Source organism: Syzygium oleosum, unplaced genomic scaffold, assembly GCF_021117445.2.
Source record: "Syzygium oleosum isolate NSW1041296 unplaced genomic scaffold, Sole_v2.1 Sole_v2.05, whole genome shotgun sequence".
NCBI classification, from domain to species: domain Eukaryota; kingdom Viridiplantae; phylum Streptophyta; class Magnoliopsida; order Myrtales; family Myrtaceae; genus Syzygium; species Syzygium oleosum.
The window spans coordinates 4,841,556-4,855,966 of NW_026607489.1; the positions used below are offsets into that span (position 1 = coordinate 4,841,556).

General features: G+C 40.1%; 2 protein-coding genes across 5 annotated transcripts; both read left to right on the top strand.

The window, feature by feature from the left end:
• The first annotated feature begins 3,314 nt into the window (after positions 1–3,314).
• Positions 3,315–10,441, top strand: LOC115676306 (kinesin-like protein KIN-7N). 3 transcript variants are annotated; one of them, XM_056312030.1, is made up of 18 exons: positions 3,315–3,509; positions 3,659–3,748; positions 3,843–4,021; positions 4,145–4,258; positions 4,352–4,433; positions 4,510–4,577; positions 4,669–4,740; positions 4,830–4,972; positions 5,048–5,150; positions 5,261–5,341; positions 5,978–6,046; positions 6,116–6,175; positions 6,272–6,424; positions 7,020–7,304; positions 7,534–7,617; positions 8,581–8,739; positions 8,918–9,184; positions 9,878–10,441. In XM_056312030.1, exons 1-18 carry the CDS (start codon positions 3,359–3,361, stop codon positions 10,316–10,318), a joined length of 2,601 nt encoding a protein of 866 aa, XP_056168005.1. In that variant the 5' UTR covers positions 3,315–3,358; the 3' UTR covers positions 10,319–10,441. The 3 variants fall into 3 exon arrangements, with proteins under 3 accessions (XP_056168005.1, XP_030455048.1, XP_056168006.1); XM_030599188.2 differs by having other exon boundaries at positions 3,903–4,021; XM_056312031.1 differs by lacking the exon at positions 4,669–4,740.
• Positions 10,442–12,487: 2,046 nt separating this feature from the next.
• LOC115676529 (uncharacterized) lies at positions 12,488–14,411 on the top strand. 2 transcript variants are annotated; one of them, XM_030599485.2, is made up of 3 exons: positions 12,488–13,451; positions 13,613–13,718; positions 13,802–14,411. In XM_030599485.2, exons 1-3 carry the CDS (start codon positions 12,993–12,995, stop codon positions 14,365–14,367), a joined length of 1,131 nt encoding a protein of 376 aa, XP_030455345.1. In that variant the 5' UTR covers positions 12,488–12,992; the 3' UTR covers positions 14,368–14,411. The 2 variants fall into 2 exon arrangements, with proteins under 2 accessions (XP_030455345.1, XP_030455346.1); XM_030599486.2 differs by having other exon boundaries at positions 12,493–13,445.

Genomic DNA, 14,411 nt, shown 5'->3' on the forward strand with positions numbered 1-14,411 from the left:
AGGGCTTGGCAGCCCTCGCCAACCCTATGCAAGAGCGTGGGGCCAAAGCGAGGCTGCCAAGTGCCTTGCCTGGCCAGATCTGATGAGGGCTTTGCAACCCTCGCCGGATCTGGGCGAGGGCTCGCGTGCCCTCGCTTTGGCCGGCAAGGGTCGGCCAGCCACCCTCGCCGGCCCTAACTTCAGAATACATATAAAAAAAAAAGAGAGAAAAGGAAAAAAAAAAAGAGAGAGAAAAAAACATAAAAAATTCATTAATTATTAAAATATTATTTCAAAATGTCCACGTCAGCGCCACTTGGCCATCCGGGATCCACGTCAACAATTTCCAGTAAAAATTGGCCGGATGGACTCAATTGATAAGAAATGAAAAGGTTTAGGACTCAATTAGCAAAGTTGAAAGGTTTAGGACTGAATTGGCAAAAGTGCAATAGGTTGAAGATTTTTTGGACAATTGTCCCATCATACAACTCAAGTTAACCTTTGTTAAATTACATCATATCTCGAGTTTGAATCTATGACGAAAACCCCCCTTTCGCGTAGCAATTCCAAACCCTTATAGGACTTATGATTTGACGTGTGAATAGGTAAAAAAAATTATTGGAATACTTTTTACGTTGAAAGTGAATTCATAGTTTGAGTAGATTTTGTAGTTTAAATCGGTCAGTCACCTAAGAACGTGATACTATACACTAGAACAAAATAAGATGACTATTATGGTTTTCTCTCTATGAGTTTGCTTAGTGAGTTAGCTGCGAGAGATTATGAAATAACACCTGTGGGCTTTACTTTTGGTGAAATCTAGGGCTCAAAAACACTTAGCAATTTGACCGATTGTAAACTCCATACTCTCTAGATTCATAGTGGATGTCTTGGTGGCCGACTCTTTCTGAGAAGTAGATACTGACAACCTCGGATGGAACCATATATATCTCTGGTACTGTTTATCGTTCCTCATTGATTACTCATGTAGTTTCTTCTCCTCAAGTTAGATTTTAATTATAAGATCCGTTAGTTTCCTCGTTTATTAATGTCAACCTCTATAGTCGAACTTGGAATTTCCACTCTTATAAGATCAAAGATGGAAAAAAAAAAATGGGCCTAGTCACTTCTTGTACTAGCCAGTCACTTTTTTTGACCTTGTCAAAGGTTAAAAGAGAGTTAGGTTGGACAGGCCAAAGCGGCAGCCCTCGATTTGACTCTTGACTATTAAACTCGAGAGTAGTCAGTGGAAGCATTAATATGGATAAATCAAGGTCGTTTTCAATACTTCGGTGACGGAACTTATCAGAATACAGAAAATTCTTAGCTTCCATCTTGCTTTTTAGGCAATCTTATGTGTTGTTACATTAGAACGTACGAAAAGAGTGAGGGGGTTCAAACTCAGGCAACAAGGTTCCAATCTTTTTGGGCCGACAGCTAGGTGGTCCAACTTCCAAGTTATGAAAGCCTCTGCGACAGCTCAAACTTTTAAGTTTTACTTTTGCTGTCACCAATGATGCTCACTTTCAGCCATTGTTGCTATCATAATTCAGAAAAAGGGATAATCACATAAATGAATGATCCGTGCACTTTGGCCCAATGTGCAATATCGTCCCCGCATTTTGTAATTTATTCAATGTGGTCAGCGAACTTCTGGTAGATGTTCAATTTAGCTCCCGGAGTACATGAAAATGTTCAATGGCGTTCTTCCATTAATTCAAGTTAATGGAATTTGGTGATTTAGCTCTCAATTCGGTGACTTTGAATGTGGATCATCCACGTAAGATATTTAACTCAAATCAAGATGTAAATTGTGCTTTCTGTGAATTGTTGCACAATTTGTAAGTAAATAATCTCTATAAACATTTAAACATAAGAAAAATTCACATTAATATATTTATATGAGAAAATTCTAAAGTTGACATAACACCAGTCATTTTGAACAATTTTTATGATAGAATTATTAACGCAATATTTTGACCTACTATATCTCGTTTTGTTATTTACTAAGCCTCAAGTGCACATAATTAGGTTTTAATTTCAGCGTTCGTATTTGTATGTAAATATAAAATAGGGCGAGTGTCCTTAGGACATTGATTGAGTTTACTTTACTTGGAACAATTCAATTTTCAAGACACTAATCATATATATAACACGAGGGCAATAATCAGTACCCTAAAACCCGTAAAAATTTTCTCGAATTGGTTGCTTAACTAATGCCCCGGAGGCGTTCTTTACTATGTTGATATCAAGGTAGAAAAATTTCTATCCTATAAAAGGAGTTACACATGGAATAAAGACATGATGAAGAAAGGGGAAGGAGGGGGACAAACAAATGTAATAAAAAAAAGGGATATGTTCATTAGAAGTCTTATAACTTGTCACCAAAGTGCAATTAAGTTTTAAAACTTGCAAAAAGTACAATCAAGTCCTAAAACTTGTTAAATTTGTTCAAATGATCCTAAAGTTAATACCGTCAAACTTACTAACGGAAAATGCTGACATGACGCTGACGTGGCTTATTTTAATGGTTTATCTCTCCTACGTGGTGATGACGTGATTAAAATGACGTCGTTTTAGCCCAAATTTGATTTTTAATACTACTTTTATTTAAATTAAATTTAAAAAATAAGCTAAAAAAAAAACCCTCCCCGCCTATCCTCCTCCTTCCCTTTTTAAAATTTTTTAAATTTTAGCTTAGTTTTAAAATTTAATTTAAATAAAATTAATATTTAAATAATGATTAAAGAAAAGCCACGTCATCACCACGTAGGATATAAAAAAAAAAGCCACATCAGCTTTTTCCGTTAGTCAAATTGGACGGTGTTAACTTTAAGACTCGATTGAACCAATTTGACAAGTTTTAGGACTCGATTGCATATTTTGCAAGTTTTAGGACTCAATCGCACTTTGGTGACAAGTTTTAGGACTTCTAATAAACATATCCCAAAAAAAGAGGAGTAATGGTTGACTCCGGGCCCACTGGAACTTGGGCTTTATCCAGCAAAAGAGGCCCATTTGATTTTAGAGGCCCAAGTCGTCGTCGTCACTTCCGCATCTCGAAGGGCTTTTCGGTAAAATCCGCCCTCCGCAACCCAAAACCATCAGGACCGAAGCGCGCTCATATCCCCCCCCCCATTCAAAAAACACTCCACGCCAAAGCTCCTCCCCCTTTCCTCCATCTCGCACTTCCCTCCTCCAGATTTCTGCAGCAGAGAAGAAGAAGAAGAAGAAGAAGGAGGAGGAGGAGACGATCGGCGCCGGCGGGAGCAGCAGATCGGTCCTCTCTCCCCTCCTACATCCGCCGCTCGCCCGCCCGCCCGCTCGCTCGCTCTCGCTGTGCGCGTCTCCGTGTGTCGGGGAGAGTGGGGGGGAAGAGATGGAGAAGATATGCGTGGCGGTGAGAGTGCGGCCGTTCGTGGCGGCGGCGGAGGAGCCCTTCAACGGCACCTTCTGGAAGGTCGAGGACAACCGCGTCTCCCTCCACCGGCCTCACGGCACTCCCGTCTCCGGCCTCTCCTTTGCCTTCGGTACTGATATTTTTCTTCCTGTTTTTTTTTTTTTGGCCCGATCTTGTTCTTTCTTCTCCTTTCTCTTCTCCCGTTTTCCCGGGGTTTAATCCGCTCGCCGAAATTTCGAATCTTTTCGCGTTTTCGATTCGGTCCCCGGCGTCGCCCAGATCACATCTTCGACGAGAGCTGCACGAACGCCGCGGTGTACGAGCTCCTCACCAAGGACGTGATCCGCGCCGCGGTCGAGGGCTTCAACGGTACGCCGGCTTTCGCTAAGATTTTTCTGTGAGGATGAATGTTTCTTTTAGGTTGAAGAGTGTAATTATATGGTTCCCCTCAATTTTTGCAAAGTGGTAGTTTCTTCTATGGAATTGAGGTGGAGCTTAGTGTCTGTCTTGGATATAATCTCAGGAACGGCATTTGCATATGGACAGACCAGCAGCGGGAAGACTTTCACGATGAATGGCTCGGACGCTGACCCTGGAATTATCCGCCTCGCTGTTAGAGATGTATTTGAGAAAATAAACACGGTAATGCCCATATAGCGCGACTTCCGTAGCTGATAATTGGCTACTCGTGTCCTGCTCATACGCTTGTTATAAGTCTCTCGACATGTTCTTAAATGCGGTTCCGGATGGGCCTTTTGTTACCAGATGTCGGACCGCGAGTTTCTTATCCGTGTGTCCTACATGGAGATATACAACGAAGAGATAAATGACCTTCTTGCTGTGGAGAACCAGAAATTGCAGATACATGAAAGCTTAGAGGTGTGGACGGTTCAAAGTTTTGGATTAGTCTAGATAATTTCTTTGAACAAATTGAATAACCTCTTTTTTTTTTCCGGTTTTCTTGTTTTGTAGAGAGGCATTTTTGTCGCAGGCCTTAAAGAGGCAATTGTCAACAATGAGGATCAAGTGCTTAAGCTTATAGAGTCAGGAGAAGGTTTGTCTAAAAGCACTAAAGAAACCAAGTCCTTCACTTTGTTTTGGTATTAGAAACTGAGCATAGTTTCTTACAGTCAATAGACACTTTGGCGAAACCAACATGAATGCTCGGAGCAGTCGATCTCACACGATATTTAGAATGGTATTTCTCAGCAATCAAAGCTTTTCGTGTGGCCATTTTCACTTTCCTCGGATTTATTCATACTGGTACAAATGGAAACTTTGCATTTTAGGTCATCGAAAGCAGAGCGAAAGACATAAGTTGCGATAACTCAACCTCCGATACTATCCGAGTCTCAGTCTTGGTTTGTAATTCTTTGTCTAGTGAAGCTAAGATGCAACCGTCTATGTTATTCAATCACCAGTCCTATTAAATATCTTTGTTTGAATCTAGAACTTGGTGGATTTGGCCGGCTCTGAGCGTATTGCAAAAACTGGAGCTGGTGGAGTGCGTCTTAAGGAAGGGAAGCACATTAACAAAAGCTTAATGGTTTTGGGTAATGTCATCAACAAACTAAGTGAAGGTGCCAAGCAGAGGTAATTACTCCTCTTGTGTTTCTTCTAGTTTTATATTAAACTATATTTTACTAATCTGTGCAATTTATAATGCAGAGGACATATCCCTTATCGCGATAGTAAGCTTACTCGCATTCTACAACCTGCTCTTGGTGGTAATGCGAAGACTTCAATTATATGCACTATAGCTCCAGAAGAGGTACCATGAGGCAGCTATAGATGTCTCTTATGTCTTTTTCCTGTCTTGATGGTTGCAAAGCTTGGATGATGTTATCTAACCCAGCTGATAAAGTATGTGACTTTATACAGGTTCACATTGAAGAAACAAAAGGTACTCTTCAGTTTGCTAGCAGAGCCAAGCGCATTATAAACTGCGCTCAAGTAAACGAGGTACTAATCTTCATGTAGAAATACCCGTTTTATCACCTCAAATAAATTCCATTTCTTGGAAAACCATTCTTTGAGATCATGACACTAGAAGTTTCTAGGATAATACACTGTCTTTGGTAATATTCTACAAGCTTCGTTGGGGTCAAGTGATTCAAGTGATTTGGAAGATTGGACAGTTCATATTTTCTTGTTTGGATCCTTGAGTTTCCTGTGCAGGAATGAATTAATTTACTAGGTACTACACCTGCGGGAAATCTTTTTGTCCAGGATTCTGAGGTTCTTAACAAATGTAAGGTCATGAAACAACAACGTACAGCAGAAGACTTGTGCAAATTGAAATTATTGAGGCCATCAAGAAGAGATTACATATGCTTGTCCTGTTGGGTTGTTCAGACAAAGTTTTATTTTTCAGGAGTGACATCTTTCTATTATCCAAAAGAATGGAATAAAATCTATACCTGGAAGTTAAGGTCATTAATTCAGCTAACCTCAATGCCATGACATTCAAGTTACACGATTTTTTGTGTATTGGGCTACCTCTATTGCAATACCCTCGTCATTGATTATGCAAGTTCCCATCCTTTTTCTTTTCCTTGATTGGTTCATTTCAGCTAATTATTGTTGAAATTGTCTTAGATTTTGACAGATGCTGCCTTACTGAAGAGACAAAAGTTAGAGATAGAGGAGTTGCGTAAGAAACTTCAGGTGAGGGGCATTACTGCTAGTACTTCAATTAATTAGACTTTGCACAATTTGACTTGAAGAGTTCTTTAGGGATCTCGTGGTGAAGTGCTGGAGCAAGAAATTCTTAAATTGCGGAATGAAATGCTTAAGGTAGGTTTTTCCTCTTTTGAAGTTTTGGCTGTCGTCTGAAAATGGTGGATATGTTAATTTTAGCATTCACTTGTTAGCATACCTGTTTTTCTCTAGTACGAAGTAGAGCGTGAGAAACTCGAAATGGAGCTAGAAGAGGAGAGGAAGTCGCATAAAATACGTGAAGAATGCATCAGGGAGCAACAGATGAAGATTGACAACCTTAGTACTCTTCTCACCTGCTCTGACTACGATAGGAACTCTAGCCAGGTATAGTTATATGCGACCGACAAAGAATCTTTAAATTCACTATAGATGCCCTTCCAGCTCTGTATTTCTTTATTTAACTGCCTTATTGTATCACTACTTTGTTCTATTCTCTCTATCACAGTTCAATTCTGATGCGACGATTCAGATGACCTATCTCGTAATATTCAAGCATGCGATTCCACATAGGGCAATCCCATAATGCCAGACAATGCTTTCCCTTTGTGAATGTACCAATGTGAATTCATTTTATGAAATGCATTGCTTTGCCAATATATCATTTAGGTAGGATAATCCACTTTGCTGCAGAAAAGGGTGGTGGCTGTAGAACGTGCATGCTTAACATAATGTGATATTCAAGATTTTCAGGAGCATTGCTTCTGGTACTATTGAGAATCCAATCGAGAGTTGGTAATACAGTGTGCAAAGTACAGCCACTCCTGCTCATGCAACTACCTGCGTGGACTAATGCGCTTCTCCAAAATTACTAGTTCATACATGAACTTTTGCCTGATCATGAATATGCTTCGAGGAACTTGTCTTGTATCTCACTATTGTTGCAACACGATAATGAGGGTTTCTCCACTTCTTGGGACAGGATTCTGCAAAAGATAGCCTTATGGATGAATTTAATGACAGCAACAGTATTTGCCAAAGCGACTTCAGAACACCTTGCCAAAAGGCAGTTCCTGGTAATTATGTTGTCAAGCGATCAAACTACTCGCGGCTGGTTGAATGCAGCCCACTTCCAGATCCACCAAACAATGTTGTTGATGAAGATACGTGGTTCCAAATGAATAAAGGTTACATAGCTGACCTGGAATCAATCCACATGACTCCTGCTAGAAAAGTTCAATCCTTCCCTCCAGCTAATGAGACTCCAGTGAGTTACTTTCATTCATTTATCTTCACTCAGATTTTCATCCTCAGGAACCCTCCAGCCATTTGGTTTTTGAAAACAATTATTGTTAATTTTTTAAAAGTTTTCTCTTTATTCAAAATTTCATTAAGCTCTCAAAATGATATCAAGAGACTGGGCTATGACCTTTTTAACTTACTTCGCTTTGGAGAAGCTTTCTATTACATTTGCATTTGCACACTTACTTTTTTAGGGCACGGATGAGAGCTACAGAAAAGAGCTTGAAGACCTCAGGAGACAACTAGAACTTGCTGTTGGAGAGAAAGATGATCTTAAGGTTAGTATGGACCACGAAACAGTTCTCGTTCAGCTATTTTTGGAATCTCAAATGCAATCATAGCTATTCTCTTCAAAGACCCATTTTTTCTCTTAAGATGAGTCGTCATATAAGCTTTTCAGCCCATCCCCTAATTTCATTCAGCAATTTTTCTTTTCATACATTGCTTCCTCGAGAGAATAATTCCTCTTATTACAAGCAACTTTACCGCTTCACCAAGATTAATCAATAAGAATCTTAAGTTGTACGTCCGCTGTTGTGGCAGCACAGTTCTTTGAATTTGCTGCTTCTTTATTAAAGATCAGAATGAAAACATTTAGCATCTGGCCTGAATTATCTGCCGCTTGCTCTTTTTTCTCAAATCAGAGTGAAAATTGTTTAGCCTCTTTGGGTTGACTTGATGTAGTCATGTCATGCTGCCAATGGAACTAGAACTGACTTGCTATTGGTCAGTCTAAATTTTGGGCTTTTTCCTTTCTTTTCTTTTTTTCGGTAGGGTGGTAGGCGGCGGTTCGCAAACTTACAGTACATGAGCATATTCAATCACTGCTCAGAGTTATACTACCCAGAAATTGATTCCTTTTTTAATGTGTAGATATAATCAACAATCAGTGGCCGGGCTCTGTCATATTTTGATGATTCTGTGAAATGAGTATTTACTGCACCACACACCATTATATCGGGAAGTCAGGGACTCACTAATTTGTTGGGGTGATTAACATGAAAATACTTAAAACGTTTGCTTGTGATAGCAATGGTGGAGAGATGTGGATACTATGGCATGGTAACTCTAGATTTTCCTTGCTTTCACATTGTAAAACTCTATTATGGTATCTCGCCAAAGTCATTATAGAGATAACTTAGATGTAGTTTGTTTTCCTTCTTGTGAAGGTTGCTGTCTGATGTGTCTTATTTGAATCTTCTGTTTATGCTTGAGTTTACACTTACTCTCCTGTTCAACAGAGAAAACACATGGAACAAGTCCAACTGAATAAGCAATTGATTCAGGAGATTTCCGAACTGCAAAAAGAAGCTCATGTTTTTCAAGAGATTCCTAAAAGACTGACCGAGTCAGTTGTAAACTGCAAAGATGTACATGCGGATGTTCTATCCATTCTGCAGGTGAAACATACAACATCAAATTTACCCACCCCCCCCCCACAACCCAAAACACACACACACACCAAAAAAAAGAGTTACGAGCCTAGGTTATTGGCTCGTCATCAATATGTATGTCCTTTACTTTTGGGGATGATTAATTCTGACAGTCATTACTTCGACTTTTTTGTTGTATTGGCAGAGTTTTGTTGGTGATGGGAAATCTTCAGCTGGAAGGTTGCTTTCCAACACTGGTGACATTGGCAACATTCTTTTTTCTACTCTGGAAGCCCATTTCTCAATGTTTATGGAGGACCACAGATTATGCTCCGAGGACGATTCATCATTGCAAGAACATTGCAGAAAGCTCTGTGAAAAATTAAATGATACAGTTCTATCACTAGCATCAGAGCCACCATCAACTGAAAGTGAACATGGGAGGAGCTTTTCATGCAACTTGGCGCACAAGGTAGATGTCAAGTCAACACTATTGAGATATCACTTGTCACTGGTTGTTTTATTTTCCATCTTGATGCTAGGATATTATTTCTTTTGACATGATAGCATGTCTCCATATGCTGCGGAATAATGATTTACTGGAAAATAAGGCCAATCCGGAACTCATAGCTGAGTTACGGATGAATTTGGCAAAACCTGTGTGCTTTTTCTCCTCTTTGTAGTGTTATCTGATCAACTTCCCATTGGCTTTGTTTATTTGCATAAAACATCTGAGGTTGTCAATTTGGACATAGCTTTATTTCTTTTACTTGAAAGTGTCGTTTATAAAAGATGCAACTATTTTTATGTTGGGAGGTTGAAGAAACTCATGAAATTATTATCCTACTGAATCAAATTCTAGATGAAGTACTAGTTCTAATATAACACATCTGTATGATCATGTATATTTTGTCTTTAAGGCAAGGCTGTCAATATGGTTATTATTTTTTATTTCCGGCTACTAGTTTTGCTTCACATAGCACAAACTTTTTCACCAGAGTCAATCTTTCCATTAATTTTGTTTTTCAACAAAGAGAAAACTAAGAGCGCTATTCTTGATTTTCGTCAAACTTTCAAAGGCAGTGTTTATTAGAACTTTAACTGAGCAAGTGATAGGATGTCTTGGTTGAATCTTGTTAAGATTCTAGTTTTGTTATTTGATAAGGATGGTGACCTGGGAGGAGAAATGGCCGTCTGCAAGGAAAATTTGATTGCTGAAATCAATGCAATCAAGGATAAGTACCATGGCATTCAGAAAGAATTAGATGAAAGTAACCAGCTTTTGGGGGTTTCCAGAGACAAGTATTGTAGATTGGAAAGAGATTTCCAGTTGTTGAAAGAAGAAAGAGATTCATTGCTCCAATCGGTCTCTGAGTCTACTAGTAAAGTTTCATTGGCTACTGATCAGAGAGAAAATGTTCTGAAGGACTTGAATTGTGAAGTACGGAGAAGAAAGAATCTTGAAGGAGAGATTAAAAAGTTCAGTATGGCTTTTGTTGGGCGGCAGAATTCGTTAGCTTCTATACAGAGTGAAGTAAGATTGAAGCTAGAGAAGATGAGTGATGGTAATACAATTTCAGTTCCCAAATCTCTTAGGGACTTGTGACATGAGTCGATGCTAACAGAATGTGCGGTGCAGTTCCTCGTAATATCAATTCTATTGTATCATTACATTATTGGTGACCCCCTTTATTTACTGAATTAGTATGCCTTATTTTACATAGTCTAACTCAATATTTTCTACCTTTTTATGGTGCTACTTTGCACACCAGACTAGTAGTAGAGTTAAATGATACTGTCGTTTCCTCTGAGCTTTCCTTTTGAAAACAAGCTTGCAGCTGCTAGACCATTTCTCATCCAATATGGCTCTGATTTTCTGCTATATCAACATTCTAGCTGAAATGACACGGTTTTGAAGGCAAATCGGTTATCTATGAAAGAAAGCAGCATAGGAGACTAACGTCAATCTTCCATTTACTGGGACACTTATCTCGCACAAAGTTAAAGGTCTTCGGCTGTCAATTATTCTGCAGTCCCAGATTCTATCCTGACTTTGCAATTTTAGTCAAATTATCTCCTGAACTTGTATCTTCAACGGGGTTTTTTCACACAATGAGGATAAGCTAATCGCAGTATCAAACCTATGGCGATTGAAGAGGCAGTTCATAGACTCATCTTTCATCTTTCGAGGATACGTGCTTGCATGTGCTTCAGCCATAGGTGTTTCTTATGTGGGGAATGTGCACGTAGGCAGCAAATCACAGGCATTACAAATGAATCATACAAACTTATGTTGTCCAGTGTCTCCAGTGACTGCTTCTTTTTCAACAGTCGTGTCTTGACATATAAGATGACGAACAGTTTTGGCTTACTTGATCCTTCCCCCCGCCGGCCCCCACCTCCCACCCCACCTCCCGCCCCCCCTCCCCCCCCGGGCATCGCCCCATGTTAGGACAAAGTCCTCTTTAAATACAAGAAGCACAGCAAACCAGCTGAAAGCCTAACCAACTTTTATCCTTTTTCTTGTGGGTGTGATCAGGACCACATGGGGGTCTCTGCTTTCGATAAGCACAACATTAGTCATTGTTAACCCAAAGAATCAGACCAAAATAAGTGTTCATTTTCATGGTGGGACGTGCGAATGCTATCACCCCAAAAAGTGGCACGCACTTTTGGCCCCACTTGGCCTTTTTAGGAGGTCATTAAGAGGTGTTTGAGGTGAAATTGATGGTGATGGAGATAAGGCCACCAGCTTCCATTTGCTCATTAGTAGGCACTCAAAGGCCCACGTCAATTGATAGCAGCAGAGAGAGATGGGAAGTGCCAATTCATCTGACCAGTACCCCTCATTCTCGAGAGTCTACATTCCCTCCATTTCTTTCTCGAAAGGCATATTTGACACTCTCCCTTCGGTTTCCAATTTCTTCTTTTCTTTTGGCCCCTTTCTTGGTGCTTTTTTGAAATAGGGCCAATTGGATATGCATGATTATTACATAAAATTCACTCGAAACGTGTATCGTGGTTTGGTTAGTTGAGGATTAACGAAGACCAACACATACTTGTAAAACGAGTTTGAGAAAAGGTCCTTTCGTGTAGGCATGGCATTTTGCATGTCAAAATCAACAGAAGAACAGATGCATCCCACATTTTTTTTACTAGTGCTACTTGAGTTTTTTCCAACCCTTTGGGAAGCCTTTCTGGTGGTGGTCATTGATTAGACTAAAGTGCATACTAGGTTTTCAACTTATGTACATGTTTGTGCACATTAAAAGAAGAGAACTGATGAGACTTGTTTTGTTGTTTCCTCTCTCTCTCTCTCTCTCTCTCTCTCTCTCTCTCTCTAAAGATGGCAATTGACCAATTAAAAGACTTTTGCTAATTCATAGAGCCCAAAGCATGTGATTAATGTTTAACGACACTGATTTCGGATTCCTTTATCACGATCATGGTCATGGGGACCCACCCATGTGATGATTACATTCTCATTGAACCTAGATACTATTGCCTTCCATCTCTATGTAGAAAATGATTAAATTATCCATCCTATGTACCACTAAACAGGGGCATGGAAGATTAATTTGGGGCCATAAGTACAAGCAGACAACCATGTTCACATAGATATGCAAGAATGAAACGCAAACATCATGATATTTGTCAATCCAATCAGTTGTTATGCACAATTTTATATCCAGATTGACATTTCAGTTGAAACAGTACAAGTTTTTTTAAAAAACACGAGAAGGTATAGGTGTACTCATTTGTGGGGCTAATCCCAAATATTCACTCTTTAAAAAAAAAGCTCTGGCTAAATGGAGAAATTGTCCTCTCTGCTCATCACTTGTCCATGACCACCTTCCACATAAGGACAAAACATTCTTGGACCACCAAACTTTGAGAGAGAAGAAACAATATTTTCTTTCAAATTGAATAGAAGTAGCTGGATTAGAAAAAACAATAAACGCACCCCTAGACAAGTTTCTGAGTTCAGGCAATCTTGGGGAGTCATGGGTTGCCCCCCATACTTGAAAATGCTATAAGACCTAAAGATTGGCTGGACCATCCATCCCTCCCTCCCTCCCTCCCACTCCTTGAAGCCTCAAATTTCTCAATTCTTCCTTCTGCCTTGGCTTTTGTTGAGTCACAAACTGACAGATATGCCCTGTCCATGACATTTAATGCCACCTGATGGTTGATCCCGCTTGGTTTCTTGGCTTTTCTCTTCAACATCTTCAAACTAAGTCCCTAGCTAGCTCCTCCTACTCACTGCCCACACTAGTCCTATGGAATCCCGAGCCAAAACTTATCAAGTCAAACAGCTTGGAGAGCTTCTCCAAGAAGAGCAAGAGCCTTTTGTTCTTGAAGTGTATCTTTTGGAGAGATGGTATGCGAACAGGAGGGAGTCTTTGAGGAGGTCGAGCAGCAGCGGTCGACCAACGAGTCGAAAGAGAATTGTTCGGCTTTCGAAGTTGCTGAGAACTCTCTACAACAAGGTTGCTTCTTTTAATGAGAAGAAGCGTAGAGTGAAGAACAGGGAAAGAGGTGAAGAGACTGGTGTTGCTGATCCTAGTACTAAACAGGATGCCGCCGAAGCCGACAGATTTTCCTTGTCCAGCGACATGACAACTTATTTTTCTTGCTCCGAGAACGATAAAGAAGAAAAACCCACTTCTTCAGAAAACGAACATGCATCATTTGACCCAATCTGTCTTCAGAATTTGAACAACGCAGAAAAGGTACAGGTATAGACGTTATCATTTTTCAGTATGATCGATCTTTTTCTAGGGCCTCTTGATACCGAAACACTAGTCACTCCTTTGAGAACACAAATTCAGTAGTGAAACTACTTAAGTTATCTTATGCATATGAAGTTTCATAACAATGCAACACATGAATCGGCCAGGGTGTAAAGGATTCAACGATCCAATGCAGCATAGAGAAGGACAAGGAGCAGTTCAATCATGTCTCGGCAACGAAGCAATCGAATTACCTCGTGCCCCTTCATCATTGTTAGTATCTTGATCTGCTATTCCTTCTTACGTTATGGAGAATTATCTTGCTTTTGCAACTAAATATCCTTTGCATTGGACAGGGCAGCAGGATTTGCAGCATACTCCTGCTGCAAGGCAAGAGGCGAATGCGCCAACTTGCAAAATTGTCCTGCCTGTAAATATAACTGAAGACTCCATATTTTCTGCTTCAATCTTGGAAATACTATTCCACTGCTCAAAAGACAAGCAGGGCTTCACCGGAACAGAAGAAGCAAGCCAGGCCTTGGACTCAAACGCTTCATGCAGGCACTTGAACTCGAAAATGATGTTGCAGCAGACAAAGCAGCTTCTGTTCGATTGTGTGAAGGAGATCTTAGAGACCCATGAGCGGAAGGAGAAAGCGAAACGACACAACCGAGTCACCTTGGGGCCCGAGGAGATTGGCCAGCTCATATGCGACAAGATCCTGGCGTGGGGTAGAACATCTGGGGACGAAACGAGCACAACCGAGCTGCTCTATTCGGATTGCCTGGATACAGCAGAAGAATGGGAGGATTGTGTACCACAAAATATGCAAATAAGTTCGGAAGTCGGAGATGCTATCATAGAAGAGATCACAAACGAAATTGTTCTAGACATGATTGATCTCCAGTTACCAAGGATGTAATTACTTGCAACAGCTAACTATTAATAGAACCTCACATTTGCTTA

Bases quoted from the DNA above. Each gene is read 5' to 3' on its own strand.
- LOC115676306 (XM_056312030.1), top strand. From the start codon at position 3,359: ATGGAGAAGATATGCGTGGCGGTGAGAGTGCGGCCGTTCGTGGCGGCG. The intron at 4,741-4,829 runs GTTTGTAATTCT...GTTTGAATCTAG, and splicing joins CTATCCGAGTCTCAGTCTTG to AACTTGGTGGATTTGGCCGG. The intron at 4,973-5,047 runs GTAATTACTCCT...TTTATAATGCAG, and splicing joins AGTGAAGGTGCCAAGCAGAG to AGGACATATCCCTTATCGCG.
- LOC115676529 (XM_030599485.2), top strand. From the start codon at position 12,993: ATGGAATCCCGAGCCAAAACTTATCAAGTCAAACAGCTTGGAGAGCTT. The intron at 13,452-13,612 runs GTATAGACGTTA...TGAATCGGCCAG, and splicing joins ACAACGCAGAAAAGGTACAG to GGTGTAAAGGATTCAACGAT. The intron at 13,719-13,801 runs GTTAGTATCTTG...TGCATTGGACAG, and splicing joins CCTCGTGCCCCTTCATCATT to GGCAGCAGGATTTGCAGCAT.